We start from the raw sequence: 18,422 nt of genomic DNA on the forward strand, positions 1-18,422 counted from the left end.
TTACTTCATTTGGCTATGGTATCTTACCCTCTTTCTTTCTCCCCCTTTTTTCCCGGTACTTTGTTAGTGTGCAGACGTGAACACAGTTCTGCAGAGGGCCATGCCTGTCCTGCAATGCGTAGGAGCTTGTGCTTAGGCCAAAGCTGGACGGGAAGCCGGCCCTGGCCTCCCACACACCGGTTTCCCTCACGCTGAGGAACAGTCAGCCATGGGGTGCAGGCAGCTTCTGCCTGTCCGGGGCTGAGTGAGCTCATCCCGCCTGCTGCAGGGCGGTACCTAAATATCCCAAAGGCACTCTGCCCCGGGCTCAGCACGCACAGGCACTTGAAAAACATACTTGGGGTTTTTGCACACAAACTAGGCCAGAAGCCGTACGTGGTGTGAGAGAGGAGGCAGCCGGGTAGAACCCAGCCCCTGCGCTCCCTCTCACAGCCCGGCCCGCGGGTACCCGCTGCCTGCCGCGGGCTGCCCCAGCATCGTGGGACACGGGCCTGGCGTGGGTTTCGCTGCGGGCGGGCGGGCCAGCCCTCGGCACGGGCGAGGGACGGACGGAGGCGGCGGAGGCAGGGCTGAGGGAGGAGGTTTGAGCCTCGGCGGCTCCTGTCCGCTGCTGCCGCGGGCCCGCGTCAGTTCCTGCCGCCGGCCGGCGCTGCCATCGGGATCTGCCGATCGGGAGCGCCGCCGCCATGAGCCGCAGCTACAACGATGAGCTGCAGTACCTGGACAAGATCGACAAGAACTGCTGGCGGATCAAGAAGGGCTTCGTGCCGAACATGCGTGTGCGTGGGAGGGGGCCTGGGTGCGCGGGGCGGGGGTCGGGGAAGAGGCTCGGGGTCGGGGCGGCCCGGGCGGCTGACGGCTCTCCCCGCAGGTGGAGGGCGTTTTCTACGTGAACGACGCGCTGGAGAAGCTGATGTTCGAGGAGCTGCGCAATGCCTGCCGCGGCGGAGGTGGGTCCGGACCCCCTGACCCCGGGGGTGACACAGAGTCAGTCGGTTTGGAAAAGGCCTCTAAGACCATCGAGTCCAGCCTGTGAGCGAACGCCACCGTGCCAGCTAGACCATGGCACTGAGTGCTCCGTCCATCCTTTCCTTGAACGCTTCCAGGGACGGTGACTCCGCTGCCTCCCTAGGCAGCCCATTCCTATGTGTAATCACCCTCCCGCGAAGAAATTCCTCCTAATGTCCAACCTAAACCTCTCCCGGCACAACTTAAAGCTGTCCTCTCGTCCTGTCTCCCCGCGCGTCCCTCTCCGAGCCCGGAGCGCAGCAGGCAGCGGGCCGGGAGAGGCGGGAGCGGGAGCGCGCTGTTGGTCTTCAGTGAAATAAACACTGCATTTAATGAAACTGCAGATTGTGCACAATGCCAGGCTCTTTATACCAGATTAGAAGTCTTGCCGGTGGCTTACTTCTTTTTTTGCCAGTCTTTTAAACAGCCTCTTTAGAAAGTGTTTCATTGTGATTATCATGGTAAATTATCAGATTACTTTTTTTAAAAAAATCTTTTTCAGGTGCGGGTGGCTTCCTGCCTGCTATGAAACAGATTGGGAATGTGGCTGCATTGCCTGGCATTGTTCACGTGAGTACCTGCTTCGAAAAATCTGCTCTTTTTCTGTTCCCATTTGCCTGAGATTATTGCACTCCAAATGGAAACTCTCTCATGAGAAGAGCTATGGACCGAAGTTCTTCTCAAGGCAGTTTATGTGTTAGGAACCTGTGTCTGAGTAAGGAGTGCTTGCAAGGGCAAGCTGCAAAACTAAGTTGTCAGAGAGAGAAGTAGTCACTTACTTCATTGTTTGTCTTTTGACATAGAGCTTTTCATGCTGTTTCAGCTTCTTGAGCCACCTTTCCCCACTGTTCATACTAACTGCTTGTTGGTTTTGAATTGCCTCTGCTCTGGAATATATGGAGAAGTGTGGAGAGAGCAGGAGGTGGCGCTGTCTGTATTATTGTTACTGGCCTCATGTGAGTAGTGAGCCTTCACATGCACTCAACACTGACCTCCCTCATCCTGTTGCCTTTTTGGAAGCAAAGCATCACATATAATGATGCAGGAGGAAAATGCTTACCTGTGACTCTTTTCAAGAAGTGCAAAGTACAAATGTGGAAATTAATCCTTTTCACATTAGATGTTGTATATATTAATAAGTAACAACAGATTTTTTTTTAATTGTCTCTTTTGGCAGAAGTTTTGAATTTATGGATGCAGTAAAAGGCAGACCATCATGCTATTAAATGCCTAAGGGGTCAGGCCAAAATGGAGTAAGGTAGAATAGTAACAACCTTCTAAAATGGGAATTCTGGCTAGTAGTTTGTAGAAGAGATGCTACAATCATCTACATATTCAGATCTTAACTTTTTATCTCCAAATCAAGGACTTCTTGGTGATTTCAAGGAGAGGCAGAAGAAGCAAAGAATCCCATTCAAAAGTACTGTTCACTTCAGTGTGTGGTAGCACTTCAATAGATACTGAAAAGTTCCAATTCCTGGTAACTTTCTGGGTGTCACAGTGTGTTTGCTTCAGAGATCTGCTCTCTGCTTTTTTTGACTGTTCTCCTGTAAGTGCAGGAGATTAGATCCTTACTGAGTTGATGTGTTCACTCCACCTACATCTGAACATCCATTCTCTTTTTGGTATATTTGTTTGCAAATGTGACAACCACTGCCACAAGGCAAAGTATAACCAAGGTGACTCTGCAAGCATCGAGTTTCATAAAGCTGTGCAATTGCCTTTCAGAGATCAATAGGCCTTCCAGATGTCCATTCTGGCTATGGATTTGCTATTGGCAACATGGCTGCCTTTGATATGAGTGATCCTGAAGCAGTGGTTTCACCAGGTAAGGATGACCGGCTTAACCTGCTTTGAGAAATATCTAGGATGGCATAAAAATACTTTTCAAAATGGCAGGACTTTACAGTACTTTACATTCAAAAACAAAGGAAAAAAGGTGAGAATTACAGGGAGTTAAGGAGTGCTTAATTCTTGCACTTAGTCTTTATTCTTTATGGAGCAGGTCATTACACTGAGAACAGCTAAACAGTACAGGGAGAATTCACCTTGTGTTTGCAGCTTGGACTTGTGATATCCCTCAGTTCAGAAGTCTTTGACCATGGGGTTTCACCAGATTGATAAAGAACTGACTAGTTTCTTTGAGCAGTTTGAAAACATCTTTTGAGGATATTTCTCCACTTAAAACATGACTTTACAGTATGTCTGTCTTTTTAGTAAACAGACAGATCTTTGGTTACTGACAGTCTGAAGCTTGTGTGGTTGTCATGAAACATGATACTCATGTTTTAGTTTTGCTTGGATCATTTCAAGTGTTCCTGATTGACTGAGACCCAAAGTCTCTTAGTTTGGTATCTCCTCTCTAACATGAATAATACCAGAACCTTCATACTAAAGGTGGCATGATTATCTTTCACGTTTGGCATTGCCTTATAGAATTTATTATTGTAAATAGTAAGAGCTAAGTGAAACACCAAGAACTGATGTTTAGTATTCCTTATAAGTATTTATTATTTCTTATCATATTTATTATTTATTCCAGTGAAGATTCAAAAAAGAACTTACTTTTGGGTAGTGCTTTCATGAACATTTTACATCAGGGAGCCATTCTAAGATCTATTACTTTTCTTCAGACCCTAGGCAGTGGAACAGGAACATTCTCTCTGCTTTCTATGGGCAGTGTATTTTATAGTTGTGTCCACTTCTCTTTGTCAGCTTTAACTTTGTAAATGCAGAGCTCTGTAGGCAATCATACAGCTGTGTCTTGAAGTCTGAGGCTTCATGTAAATCTGTTAAAATTAAGCTTAATGCAGTTCTGCTTTTTTTCCCCAGTATTGTGTCACAGGAAAAGGAGTGAGATTACAGCCTTCAGTACGTGCTCCCTGACACAGCTTTTTCTCCACTTGCAGGTGGTGTCGGCTTTGACATCAACTGTGGCGTCCGCTTGCTGCGGACAAACTTGGATGAAAGTGATGTGCAGCCTGTGAAAGAGCAGCTCGCCCAGGCTATGTTTGACCACATTCCTGTTGGTGTTGGCTCCAAAGGTGTCATCCCCATGAATGCCAAGTAAGAGAATGACTTTGTGCACACATCACTAGAGGGGACATATCTGTTGTTTGTTTTGATGCAAGATTCATCAGTGAGAGACTTAAGAAAGGAAAAGTAATTCTAAAATGCTTTCTGTTCTTTCTGCATATGTGCCTTACCAGGGCTGACATAATCCTCAGTGCACAGTCAGCTCTTTCTTCTCCCATTTAAACCCCTTAAAAGTTCTTGCTGCGTTCTCATTTCTTCTGAAAATTTCCATGAACATCTCTTCTTTTTTGGAAGAGATGAGAGGTAGGATTATAGATAGAAAATAGGGTATTTCTCACCCAACAAAGAGGAAAAAGTGATGATGTACCAAAAGTTAATATATTTGTAGAGCTTGATTTTCATGAAGTATTAAGAAGCTAGACTTACTGTTAGGAGAGCTGGGGGCTGACCATAACATAATAGAATAATTTAGGTTGGATGGGATCTTTTGAGGTCATCTCGTCCAACTCCTTGCAGGAAGGATCTAAATCTAAAGTTAGGTCTGACAAAAAAATGGCATCAAGTTGCTCAAGGCCATATCCAGTGGAGTTTTGAGTATATGCAAGGATAATATCTTACGTGTAGGCATTTGATAATTGCAGGGATTTGGAAGAGGCACTGGAGATGGGTGTGGACTGGTCTCTCCGAGAGGGCTATGCCTGGGCAGAGGACAAGGAGCACTGTGAGGAATATGGAAGGATGCTACAGGCTGATCCCAACAAAGTCTCTTCAAGGGCAAAGAAAAGGGGCCTGCCTCAGGTGATGTTATGTTTCGGGGGGGCTGTGCATGCTCCCAGGGTTCAAGTACAAATGTGAGAGAGTAGTTCTCTAATTCTGTTGTCTTTTCTTGAAACTGTCTAGCATTTCTGGGCAGGGGAAGAAGTGAGATGGTGAGGTCAGTTCCGAATAATTCTTGACAGAGCTGCAACAGAGGAGAATAATACTGGGCTTACCCAAGGTCTCTGGGGCCATCAGGTTTTCATCTGTTAATGTCTGGTACTGGAAGTTACATTGGGTGGCATTTCCACGTCCAGATGTATTTTGTTTTGAAGAGATAGGCAAGTTAGTGTTCAACTTGTGTCCATGTTTGCTCAACAGGTTAATAGCAGGGCAAGAAAAGATACAATAATAAATGGAACTAGCTCATAACTGAATCACAGTTTAAGAGTTGGATTTAATGTCTATATATAGTGTCTCACTGCTCTGTGTGGAACAATTTGAGAACAGCTATACTAATGGCATATTTGTAAAGCTTTCTTGTATATTCTTGGTATTAATTGATATTATTCTTTATTAATTGGGATGGTGCCACATGACAGCATTTTAACCTCAAAATAATGTTGTGTCCACAGTTTTCACATTAGCCTTGCAAATAAGTGATCATCTGTTACAGAGTTGAAAAAATTGGGGCTTGGAAATGGAATATCTTGTTTTAATCTACTGAACAATTTTAAGTACCTAATTAACAAGATGTTGTAACTTCTTTGTGGAGTTATCACCAAGTATAAGCCTGTCTGCTTTTTGTACAAACTGAAGTCTCAATACTCTATACTCTTCCCATCCAGGCCAAAGTAAGTTGGAAAAAAATGGCAGCAGAGTCTGTATGTAGATCCTGCTCCTCTTGTTTAATCACAGTCTTTTCCAACAGCACTGTTCCAACAGCACGGGTAGTTACAAATTTGAGCAAAAAGGAAGGTGGTGATGCTACTGAGTTCTACTTCCTTGCAGTTTGTTCCAACAGCACAGTTACAAATTTGAGCAAAAAGGAAGGTGGTGATGCTACTGAGTTCTACTTCCTTGCAGTTTACATTAGAATATTTTTCCCCAAAAAAACCTTTTCTAAACCCAAATTGCTACCCTTGCTGTAGCAATTTGTTGCTGTAGCTCTCCCTTGTGCTCCCAAAGGCTCCCTGTCTGATCAGTGTGTTGTGATTGGCAGCTGGGGACCCTGGGAGCCGGAAATCATTATGCCGAGATCCAGGTGGTGGATGAGATTTACAACGAATACGCTGCCAAGAAAATGGGCATTGACCACAAAGGGCAGGTGTGCGTGATGATCCACAGTGGAAGCAGAGGGCTGGGCCACCAGGTTGCCACAGGTATGATCTGACTGGTGTAGCTACCTGGAGTGAGACAAACTCCTCAGCGTGGTCTTGTCACTGACAGCAAACTCCAACACCAAAGAGCATTTCCTACAGTGAATTGCTGAGAGCATCCTGAATTGCCTGGTCAGGTGTTATCTGTTTGCAAACAGTTGATAACGTTCTGCCGCAGATTTGCTTTTGCATTTGAGAAATAGCCTTGGGCTTGACCATTGGACAGATGAGTTCAGTTTTAGGATATAAATTACAGACACCCATGTTCACCTCAAAGATTGCAGCAAAATAAGAAGTCACTTAGACTTCCTGTGTTTATTTTCCAGATGCACTGGTGGCTATGGAAAAAGCTATGAAACGGGACAAAATCATAGTGAATGATCGCCAGCTGGCGTGTGCCAGGATTGCCTCTGCAGAGGGACAGGATTACCTGAAGGGAATGGCAGCTGCTGGCAACTATGCCTGGGTTAACCGCTCTTCCATGACTTTCCTAACACGGCAGGTAGGAGCAGAGTTCTTTCTTATGCAGATATTTTTCCTTCTTCATCCCAGACATAGAGAACAGAGAGTAGTTACACTATTTTACTTAATTTCATTCGTGTGTTTCTTAAACTGTTTTTTTCTGGAGAGTCTTGCACAAAGCTGCAGTCCTGACAAACTGTCTAAAACCTCTCAACTTCACTGGATTGTACTTGACAGAAGCTGCTTAAGCAGTGTTTTTGAAAATGCCTTGGTCTGGAAAAGGGGGATATAAGAAAACTGGGGGTTTTGTTGCTAAAGCCAGCTTTTCAGAGGTGCACAAATTTGCCTAATTGATATCTGACTGAATTGCAACAGGAAGCTGCCAGTGGGAAGAGAAACAATCTACACAGTCCAATTCTGTCACTGTTGCATTCAGTTCCACTGTGTCTGAATTATGATGATCTTGTATCTCACATCCTGATTTGCTCCCTTTTTAGGCCTTTGCCAAAGTCTTCAACACAACCCCAGATGACCTTGACATGCATGTTATCTATGATGTGTCTCACAACATTGCCAAAGTGGAACAGCATGTAGTGGATGGAAAGGAGCGGACTCTGCTGGTGCACAGAAAGGGATCTACCAGAGCCTTCCCCCCTCACCATCCTCTTATTGCTGTTGATTATCAAGTAAGTCTAGCTTTGGGAGAAGGAAATAGAGAATTCTGGATTAATCAGACAATTTTAGGGTCCCTAACGGACACCTAAATGCTGTGAGTTAATTTTTTAAGGTAACAGCACTGGAACCCTGGTGGGATGGCAGTATTCAGCTTCTGTGTGTGCTAGATCTTTGGGACACTGAGCTCCTCTCTCTGCTCCACACCCAAAATGATTGGAAGAACATGAAAGAAAAGAAGTCCTTTATGGACTTCAGGATTCAATGGTTTGCCTTGTCTGTCTGTTGGACACAAGGCTTTTGATCTACTGGTCTGCATCTTTCAGTTAGTTTTCTAGAATCCTTGATTCCAGGCACCTGAAACTACCAGGGATGCTCTCAAGGAATGTTAATCTGACTTCCTTTTCTGGAGACACAGTTCCTCTCAGACTTTTATTAAGAATGAGATTTTTCAGCTTTTTCTTACGAATGAATGCTTTACATCCACAGCTGACTGGACAGCCTGTTTTGATTGGTGGCACAATGGGCACCTGCAGCTATGTCCTCACTGGCACAGAGCAAGGCATGACTGAGACCTTTGGAACTACTTGCCATGGAGCTGTAAGTCAAGAAGTTATTTCAGGAAGGGGTTGGGATGAGACTGTCACTCAGAGAACAAAGTTGTTCAAGGGTCATCCAATGTGTGATTCCTCTGTTGGTCATACAAGCAGACATTAGCCTTGCCAGTAGTTCTTGCCCAGGAAACTGCAAGGTAGAAGTCTTTGTCCCTTACTGAGTAGTTGTGACTACTTCTGCAGAAAACCTAGGGGATACTGCTTTTTATAAGGCAGATGTTAGGATGAAGGTGTGCAGAATAAGCTTATTTTACGAAATTCTGATACCTCTGAGCTAATGAGGGGGGTTAACTGGGCTCAGACTGTCTATGTATAAAACTCCTCAGTAGTTAGAAGGTATTTCCTCCCATTTTTCATAGTGTGAGACAATGATTGAGGAAAAAGCATCTTCTAGTAAATTCCAAGTCCTGAATACTGTTTGCTTTGGGTAAAATGACACTTTCAGACAAGTGTGTTATACAAATGAAACTTTCCTACCCATCATACCAGAGGTGTGAGTTTTCAGGAGCCTGAAGGCCAAATTAATTTCCTGTATTGGGGTTTACTTGTGGTCTGTGCTCTCAGTCATTCTGTGTTTGCTTATAATGCAATAATGGGTTTTTTTGATAAGAAAGAGTGGGTTTTTTTCCAAACTGCTACAAAAAATAGAACTAACAAAACTGTTGGCCTAGGGTCGTGCACTGTCTCGAGCCAAATCTCGACGTAACTTGGACTTCCAGGACGTTCTGGACAAGCTGGCTGACATGGGTATTGCCATCCGTGTTGCTTCTCCCAAACTGGTCATGGAAGAAGTGAGTTCAGTACTTCATTATCTTAGAAGGAAAAGGGGGGTCTTGCTCCCTGGCTGAGTGACCCTCCCTGACCTGATTTTTTGCAGTGCTAAGCAATTGCCAGTACTCTAAATATGGAGCTTGTGTAATTTCTGATAGAGTTGTCAAATTTTTTGGAAAATGATGTGAAATGTTGTCCACCCTAAAAGCAAGCTGAAAGGGGAGATGCCTGACTGACAGGTTTTCGGGGTATGTTTTTTCCTCTTTTGCCTGGTGATAGGGATAATTGCTGTCTTTCTGTGAGCATCTACAAAATTAGCTATGTTTTATGGATTTTCTTCTTGAATTATGTTCTCCCTGCTCTATATTTACCTTACACTGCAGCTTTCATGTAGATTAGTAGCATCTTGAAAGATCCTCTTTTAAGATGAACTCCTATATTTGCTGAAGAAGAGAGCTCTGAATGGTCAAAGAACTTTGAATATTATGACTTCCAGCTCCTCTGCATTAACATGAGCAGATAACTTTTCTGTTCACAACCTCACTCATAAAAGTGTTAATCATTTGGCACTATGCTTTTCTGGGTGTTGGTGTTATATGAACATGTTGATCACATTAAAGTCTCTATTTAAGAGCAGCTTCCTTGTCAGAATAGGGGCTAGAGGGGGAAACTCTAGAGTTAAACCTCAACTGCTGTCACTAAGGAGCAGTGAGGATAAGACTTAAAGGCTACCTGTAAAAAAGAAGTTGGAGTCACTTCCTACTAGATAATGAGGCTTGCCATCTTGCCATTCTAACATGCTGGGGCACTCATTATCTTAAAAACTGGATTAAAATAGCTAATATTTTATCTGAAATACGATAAGAGCTTATTTGGAAAGCTAAGTGTCTTACAGATTTCTTGGATACATAAGGTGGACAGATTCTCAATATGTTCACCTACTTCTACACCCTCCATTGATATGGTTATTTTTGTGAAGAGTGGATTTCAAAAGCCTATGCCTGATTTCCTGTGACTATAGGTTGTTTATAGTTTTGTCTTTTTCTTTTTTTTCCCCCCTCGGACTGGATTTCAAAAGCCTATGCCTGATTTAGGTTGTTTATAGTTTTGTCTTTTTCTTTTTTTTCCCCCCTCCAGGCACCAGAGTCTTACAAGAACGTGACTGATGTGGTTAACACCTGCCACGAAGCTGGCATCAGCAAGAAAGCCATTAAACTGAGACCTATTGCTGTTATAAAAGGCTAGGAGCTAACAAGGCACCCATGTCTCCAGGCCTTACACAAAACTGACTAGAATTATCATCTTCCCACACCTCTTGGGCTCTGTAGGATGCTCAAATATCACATTCCTGTTCTGGAAACACAACAGCTGAGGATACACCTATTTTTACCACTCCTAGCCATAATTAATGCCCCTCCTCCTTCTTATATGGTGTTCTTTTCTTGTGAGGACAGGGCAAAGAAATACGTAAGTCTTGGTTTTTATATGCGGTCCTTCCTCCATTTCCCTGCTCAGGCAGGACTTCAGACTTGCCTGAGTTGTCACTAAGTGCTGTGCTGCAAGAGCACTCCATCAGTGAAGGTGGTGTATGAACCAGAGCTGCTGTCACCACACCTGAGTGCCTGGAGCTCTTTCTGCATATGGAAGTACTCTGATAGACGGGGTGTTGCACTTGTGGGCAGGGAGAGGTTGTCCTGTTTGCAGGTACCTTTATGCATAGTCTGTACTGTTGCATGTTTTCTGGTAATTGGGTAAGAAATCTGGAGTTGGGAGCAGTCTCCTGCTCAGGTTGAGAGGGGCTAGCTAAGCTGGAGACACAGTCTTACCCCAGCCTCTCCCATTTAACACAGCACCTGGTGAACTTGGCTCAGGACAAGTAGGCATTCCACAGTCTTTTGGAAAATCTGAGTAGAACTGAGTATGTTGCCTTGAGAGGTTTTGTTTGCCTAGTAAAAGTTGTAACTTAACTTAGGGATGTGCTAATCCAACATTTTAAGAAGCTCTGAGCATGTGAAAGTTGGGTTGGGTAATGCTGCTCGCTGTGTCCCACAGCTCTGATTTAAGGGAGCCCAATTTCAGGGTCAGGCCCAATGCAATGGGACTTAGAGTGTTTCTGTTACATTCATTAACCAAGGCTGGAGGGGAAGTTGACCATCCCCACTGGATCATTTTGGGGGATTACAATAAAATGGGAAGATGGACGTGGCAGTGTATCTGTGTCATGTTTATTCTGTGTACTTGAAAGCAGACAACAGACATTTTAGCCACATACGAGCTTGAAACGCAGTGCCTTTTGTGACTTCAGATGATGGATCTTGCAGAGAACGTGCAGATGGCAGAATTTTTGCAAGATATAAGGAAGGGTAATGCAGTGGTGTTTTCCCAGCTCGGTTTTGACAGGAGTGTGTTGGCTCTGACCTGTCCTTGCCGGCCGGACAGGGGATGGCGCCTGCCTGCAAGGCTGGGTGCCGGCACAAGAGGGCGGCTGGAGGGAAACAACGCCCAAAGCAAGAGTGGAGCCCTGCCAAGGACTCGTGTAAGGGGAGCAGATCGTGATTGATGGACTGCAGTGCCTTTTGATGAAACATCCCTTTAAGTGCAGGATCTTAGAAGGCATAATAGTATTTCACTGTTGTAATCACTTTGTTCTGAAGGGGTTTTTTAGGTTCAAATACTGTGTTTGCGCAGGTTCAGAAGCAGCACGTGTACTTAGAGGCACTGCTGTGAGTTCTTGTGGGTCTGAACTTACAGCTTCTTGTTTCCCCCTCCTTTCTTCAGTGGGATAATTCCAGATTGACGTTTCAGAGGTCTGAGACATACTTGCTGAGTTTAAAACAAAAATCATTTCACCTAGAAATGTGAATTAGCTTCCAGTGACTGAAAGAAAAATTGTTCTCAAATCTTATGCAAAAGTCTATGTTCCTTGCAGAAGTTTCTGTCTATTAATACTTCAGCTTCTTTGATGTGGAATGTAAGGGGAAAAATTCACATTTTAAAAAATTCACATTTAAAAATAAGCATTTCACAAACACAATTCTCCTTCCAACTTCTACTTGCCATTACCATTAAGGGACAAATTTAAGTTTTTTACAAGCAGAAACCATAAGTACCATGGAGGTGCTGTCATATGCATGGGATGTATGCCTTACGACATCTGATCCTCAGTGTTTGTGCATTAGCAGTCAGACTGCAAGAAGAGCTGTCAATTCTGGTTTCCTGTTACAAAGCTGGTATTAGTTTTGCTTATATGTTGTGCTGTATGAAGTCAAGTGCTGGTTTCCTTACCACCTAAAAAAGAAAGGAAAAATGTAAGATGTCTCCCAGTACTTTGTTTGAACCAGGATTTTTTTTCCAGTTCAAGTCTGTCTCTTTTTCTGCAAATAGGATTGTACACCAACTTTCTTTTATTCTGCATTTAAAAAAATAAATTATAAAAGGTGTTAGGTAGAGAAGGCATGCAGTATGAAATTTCATGTGCTGAAATACAGGTGGATCTGCAGGAGCATTTTGGCAACACCAAAGAACCAGTGTGATTATTGAACCATCTCTGCTTCCATGGAGGATTACTGAGAACTCTGAAATACCTGTTGATGATGCACTTTCCTCCCCAAAAGACTGAAAAAGCCTTGATGAATCAATGTTAGGGCCTTTTTTCCTTGGGATACCACAGTTAGGAGATCTGGTCTACATCTACCCTTGGAACTGCTGCACACTTCTGTCCAACCACAGGCACTCAGCTGTTCCCTGCCTAGGTTCAGCTGATTCACTCATCTGTGGTCTGCAGCAGGTTTGTTGGCTTGCACAGGGTCTCTACACTAAGTCTGCACTTCATTCAGGGTTTGGTTGCCTTTGGGTGACTCCAGAACGCCCTGGGATTGCACCCCAAGCTGGGGGTGCTGTCTGTGGGGTGCAGTGCCAGGTGGAAGGAGCAACACTCATCCCTGGGCTGTGTGAGACCCCCAGGAAGGCATTTCCTCACAGCAGTGTTTCATTTGTCACAACAGATGGCAAAGCTGAGGTGCAGCTGATGGCCTCCCTTGACTTGGTCACACTCAGGTGCCTAACTTCCCTAATTCAGCCTCTCCCAAGGGAAACCTGACCCCAGCCAGGTAAGCTGCTGTGGTATATTTGCACCGTACTGCACACCTCACGGGTTGGAAGCCTGGTGTCTGATGTTTATCACCTGGTGTCACATTTGTCACCATCCTAAGTCTTCAGGGGTTTCTCTTCCCTCTGCTCTGACTTTGCTCTGCCTGTTTTAAGTGCAGCTCTGCTTCCTCCTACGCTGGTGGTCCCAGGCTGGTCTTCTGGCCCAGGAGGAACAAGTGATCACTGACACATCTCTGGCACAGGCACCCCCGCTCTCCTCCGCTCTCCTTTGTTCCTCTCAAATGTAAACACACTTAACTGGCCTCTTCTCCCTCCACCGCCCCAGTCTTCAAAGCCATCAGACAGAGATATCCCTCCTGCAGCGTGTGCCAGCACGCTCCCTGCTTGCAGGAGAGCTCCAGTGAAGCAGCAGGCCCTGCCTGTACCTGGCATTTGCTTTGCTCTCTTGAGCCATGTCCTCTCCCAAATGGTTTTGATCACCACAAATTTGTTTTGGATTTGTTTTTCTCTCTGGAAAGTTGGCAGCGGGAGGTGTACAGTGGAAAAGCAGGAGCTCTGCAGTCCCCAGACAGGGAGATACTGGGTACAGGTGCTTTGTCCTCTGCACCATGGGAGGAAAAAGAGGATAATTTCCTGGCACTCACAAACACCAATAATTATGTGGTTTCTGGTGGGGTTTTTGTTTGCAGTATGTAGCAGGAGGGTGAGGATCATGCTGAGCGATGTGTGAGGTGGGAGAGCAGAGGGCACAGAAATTCCTCTGGTCTCCCATGGCAGAGGTGCAGCTTGGTCTCCTCAGGCATCCAACCATCCCCTGCCTGAGGAGCTGCTGCTGGCTTTCACAGTGCTCAGCACATCTCCATCTTGGTGCACGCTTGTTCCCAAACCCCTGGAGACTGCTTTGGGTCATGTTGTATATATAAATTCAGAAACCAAAATAATCACTAGTCTTAATTGCAGAGATAATGACCAGGAAAGAGAAATGGAATCATCTGCCAGCACTTAATTTAACATTTACTAGCTTAGCAAAAGACATGCAGGGGCTAGGCTGCCCTCACATGCTGAGGTGTTTGAGACAGTCTTGTATTGGAACCTATTCCAAGAAACTACCTGGTTACCCAGCTCTCAGCTCTTAAGAATTGTGACCTGTTTGTGCTTTTAATCTTAAACAAACCAAAAACCTGGTTGTTTTATTTTTGACTGACTCTTGTTATTGTGGTGCTCTAAATTTGTGTCATTCACAGACAAGTTATCAACCTTTAAAACCATAGGTAGGCTGTTGAGTTCCTCCACTGTTTCCCTAACAAATATTTTACCACTTCTTGGATGAGGACTGAAAAGGTATCATTGTAAGTTATTCTTTCCCTCAAAGGTATTTATACTGTAGCTGTTGCTAAAGAGATTTTCTCCACTTTTCATTAGGAAGTCCAGGAGATGTGCAGGCTGCTGGCTGCTCTTCTGCCAGGCCTCATGAGCTCTTCTGTTAATGGTCAGTGGATGAGGCAGAAGTTTTATCTTGATAGAGAAACACAAAACCCTGCTTGTGCCAATATTCCTTTCCTTGTCTCTCAGGCAGAAATTCCAACAATTTGATGATTATCAATAGCAGCCAAGAGCACCATAGCTGTCTCCTTTCCCCCTGCTTCTCTGGCAGAAAGTGAATCCTCCATCACAGACTGGTCCTGAAAAGATAAGTTCAGCTTAAGGCTCAGACATTTAAGTCCAACATGGACTTTTCCGGCCTGTACCAAGTCACTCCATCTTCCCATGTCTTGGTCCTCTATTTGCAAATAGGAATAAAAATAATTTCCTTTAATCTCACTTTTTGTTGGTCTTTCCTATTTAAATACGAGTCTGTGATTCAGGGACCAGATCCTTATGCACCTAGGAGTGCTGCTGATCACAGCGGTACCTCTCTGTGAAGCATGGCCTCAGCTGTCCCATGCTCAGTGTGCTGTCTTCTCATGAGGCTTCAGTGCTGCTGGAGGGATGGGTTCATTCCTCTCACAATCTAAACTGCAAGTAGGAGAGAGTGTAAGCTATTCTGAGTTTCAAGTAGTCACGGCAAAATTTAGAATAACTTTCTCCTAGTCTTCTGGCTAGAACACAGAGCCACTGAGACAGACCCTCATCTTGAGGTCAGTGTTAGTGAGTGCCTAAATTCCTCTGTGCTCATGTGAAATGCTGAATGTGCCACTTGGCCATCTTTGTGTGCTAAGGGACAGAAACTGAGAGAGAATAGACAGATGTTTTCAGTCAGGAAACATTCAGGAATGGATGTCAGCACATGGGGTTTCATTTTCCTTTACATCACACTTCACAGTCCTACCTGAAGAACCTCAAAAATCTAAAGATCAAATGAAAATGCTGCATGTCAGGGAAGAAAACATTTAAGGGAGGCCTTTGGTTTCAAACAAAACCTTTATGGATCAACCAGAAATTATTCTGTTCTTCAGCTACCCGTGTTTGCCATGGGAACTAGCCCTTAGTGTTGTGCCATAAGAAGTGAAGAGCCCCGAGTCAGTGCTAGAGTCCATTTCCCCAGCATAAAGGGCCTCTCATGACAGTGTCCCCTCAGCTCTGCCTTTGCCACCTGCATCTACCATCCTCCCCAGCCTCCATGGCACCACCAGGGATAAAAGGCTGGATTCACTTTGGTTTGTGATCAACCTACCTTTCAAAGTGCCTGGTGGACACATCTCACTCCCATCTTTGGTGACTCAGCCAAAGAATTTTAATCTTCGTGGTCTGTCTGTGGTTGTAAAACATAATACCAGTGGAGTTGGGCTTTTTTATCCCCAAGCCATGAAACTGTTGTCAGAAGAAATCGATACACGTGAGTGAGGGGAACAAAGTGTTGCTGGGGAGGATTTGACTCAAGACAGCACTTCAAATGGAAATTTCCCTGTTTGAAGTGGATATATCCTTCATCCCTCCTACACCTTCCATTTCTGGAGTGGGAGCAGGGGCTCAGAGGATCTGTTCACGGGAAGGGTGGCTCCTGCTCTGGCTCTTGTCCTCAGGAGGTTCCTGTCTCCTGGCTGTGAGTGTCCTCACTGTTCATGGGAGCCCTGGGGAAATGGCTTTTTGGGGTGAAGGGGCTCCTGCAGCACAGCTTGGGAAACACCTCAGCCACTGCCCTGCTGCCCCAGGGCTGCAAGCTGGGAGCTCTCCGCGCCTGACCAGCTCTGGGCAGGGGGGTCTGTCCATGAAAACACTGAGCCTATCCCAGGCACCTCAGATCAAATCACAGCGTCTTCCCCTTCCTTCAAAGACATCTGAAGCCTAAAGGAAATAGATCAAACATGTAAATTTGAACTGAGATTAATTATACATTTGTAACTGGAGGGGGAAGGGGGGAAAAAAGCTATTAAGGTTTGACTGCATTAACTATGCCTGTAGGGGTGTTTCTTTGTCTTTGCACGTGATGATACTCCATGAGATACCAGGTCTGGCTCCACCAGATCTCTGGAAAAGCCTTAGAGGCTTCAGGAGACTCTGCAAATGTGTTTCAGCAGTTGGCAGACAAGGAGAAGGGAAGTGTCGGCACCGCCTCCTCAGAGCACTGGAGGAGCCTTTGTTGAGTGGCTGGAGGCTACTTCTCAGCTCCCCGATTTCAAACAAGTCTAATTATCAGTTGGACAGGGTTCAGGACACCGAGGGAGCTGCCAGATCTTTCATGAGGAGGTAAGTTTGTCCCACTGAATTTAAGAGAAAGAAAAAAAAACCAGTAAAGAGGGATATAATTTAACCATGTAAGTGTTGTCTTACGTCCATAATGAACCAGGTGGAATATACTCCTAGTTTATCTGGCAGCCTGGTTTATACAACCTTTTCCTTTGGAGCATTTGTGTTGTAATATTTTATCTAAAACCTGGCTGAAATGAAGAGGCACTGGAAATTTCACTATAAAACCTATTCTCCAAAGAGATCCACCCCAATGAGTCTCATTAAAAATTAGCACGTGATCTTCCAGAAATCTCAACAGCTCTTCAAAGATTTTGAACTTTTTTTACTCTGCCCTACAAACTGCCTTTTCTTAAATCTCTCCAAGTAAATTTTAAGTAAGTCTAATGAATTTCCATTCATACATTTCATGGTGTGGAAGCCTTAAGCCTTCAGATCTGCCAAGTCACTTTCCTAATTGTTGCAGTGAAGTCACTGTCAATATTTGAGCATACACTTGTGAACTTTGTTCTCAGTATTAAAAGTTAGGGTTAGCTGAAAGAAGGGAATGCTTGCAGAAGACAAAAATAAACCCAAAATTGCCTCTGTTTTGTGGGCATGGCTCAATACAAATATATTTTTTACATTATTTCCCATTATATTCTTCCAAACTGAAAACAGCCTCATTTACAGATTGGCAGAATAAATTCTTTCCTATCTGTAAAACTTCATGTATAAAGTAAAACACACCATCCTGATGATTCCTGGATGGGGTTGCTGCTGCCATTGTCACACCTGAGTCACAGGTTATACCAGATGACACCTGCCCACGCTCCAGGCCCCTGCTCTCCAGACCCTAATGCCTGCTCTCGTAGGTGCTCTGTGGTGTTTGCCCCACACATATCTGTGCCTACACCTGCATGCCAGGCTTCATTGCTACACTCTTTATCTCTTGCAATCAAGAACCATGTGGGAAACTCATCAGTGGCTTTCTCAGAGGTGCTCTTCTTACCCCCTGTTTTAGCCATTGAAAATCTGGCCAGAGACCCCACCACACTTTGTTCTTGGGAAAAAAATAATCCTGAGGCTCTAAAAGTGCTCCTTAAAACAGTGACCTCAGTGAAATTCCAGCAAAGTTTGCAGAAGCTAACCAATGCTCAGAGTTTTGTCAAAAGTAAATTTAAAAATGTTTAAATGCAACACGCTTTTCAATCACATAGACAACTAATTTCATTCACCTCTGAAGGCACTAACAACTCGTACTACAGAGCAATTCAGTTGTTTCGTGGTGGTGACATTGCTGCTGTTCTCTCTTTTCAAAGCAAGCTCCCCCAACACATGCAGCTCCAACTCAGCACCCTCATGAAACTTGCTTTAGTAAAAATTGAACCAGCTGGTAACTGAATGAACTTCTCAGGATAATATAAACACCACTTAATAACCTTATGTTTTATGGGCTTGTAATGTAAATGGAAATTTTAAAGCTTTCATGGTGCTGCAAAATGCAAAACTATGGAGCATGCTGCACATAAACAGAGGCAAATTCCTTGCATTTGTACTGCTTGTCATGCTGACAGCTTTGATCTGTCCTAACAGAGCCCTCAGGATCTGCACCACTGCTTGCAATGGGGCATTGCCCCTGTGAACCAGGGCTGCAGCATCACCCAGGTGTGTTGGGGGCAAACTGCTGGGGCTGGGGGGCCGAGGGAGCCAACAGTGGAACAGGGCAGGGCTTTTCATGGCTTTTTGCCTGGCTTCAGCAGTGGTCTGCATTAGTCAGCAGTGGAATGCTCGTGGCAAGGAGGATGCCAGCAGCATCGTTGTCATGACAGCCTGGTAGAGAGATTTCTTTGTCCCTGCCACCCTCACTGGGAATGGAATGGAATGGAATGGAATGGAATGGAATAGAATAGAATAGAATAGAATAGAATAGAATAGAATAGAATAG

At 44.6% G+C, this 18,422-nt stretch overlaps 1 protein-coding gene across 1 annotated transcript; it reads left to right on the top strand.

Moving 5' to 3' along the window:
- Positions 1-619: 619 nt before the first annotated feature.
- On the top strand, positions 620-10,899 carry RTCB (RNA 2',3'-cyclic phosphate and 5'-OH ligase). The gene is made up of 12 exons (XM_041416808.1): positions 620-779; positions 872-950; positions 1,511-1,578; positions 2,737-2,836; positions 3,918-4,074; positions 4,686-4,842; positions 6,023-6,182; positions 6,506-6,681; positions 7,139-7,327; positions 7,803-7,913; positions 8,599-8,718; positions 9,836-10,899. Exons 1-12 carry the CDS (start codon positions 687-689, stop codon positions 9,941-9,943), a joined length of 1,518 nt encoding a protein of 505 aa, XP_041272742.1. The 5' UTR covers positions 620-686; the 3' UTR covers positions 9,944-10,899.
- The last annotated feature ends 7,523 nt before the right edge of the window (positions 10,900-18,422 follow it).

This window comes from Onychostruthus taczanowskii, unplaced genomic scaffold (genome assembly GCF_017590055.1).
Source record: "Onychostruthus taczanowskii isolate IOZ18803 unplaced genomic scaffold, ASM1759005v1 scaffold53, whole genome shotgun sequence".
Lineage (NCBI taxonomy): Eukaryota > Metazoa > Chordata > Aves > Passeriformes > Passeridae > Onychostruthus > Onychostruthus taczanowskii.

What these genes read in the sequence shown, in the direction of transcription:
- RTCB (XM_041416808.1), top strand. Translation starts at nt 687, where the DNA reads ATGAGCCGCAGCTACAACGATGAGCTGCAGTACCTGGACAAGATCGAC. An exon ending in AGAAAAGGGGCCTGCCTCAG is followed by an intron (nt 4,843 to 6,022) that starts GTGATGTTATGT and finishes TGTGATTGGCAG; the next exon opens with CTGGGGACCCTGGGAGCCGG. An exon ending in CCAAACTGGTCATGGAAGAA is followed by an intron (nt 8,719 to 9,835) that starts GTGAGTTCAGTA and finishes TCCCCCCTCCAG; the next exon opens with GCACCAGAGTCTTACAAGAA.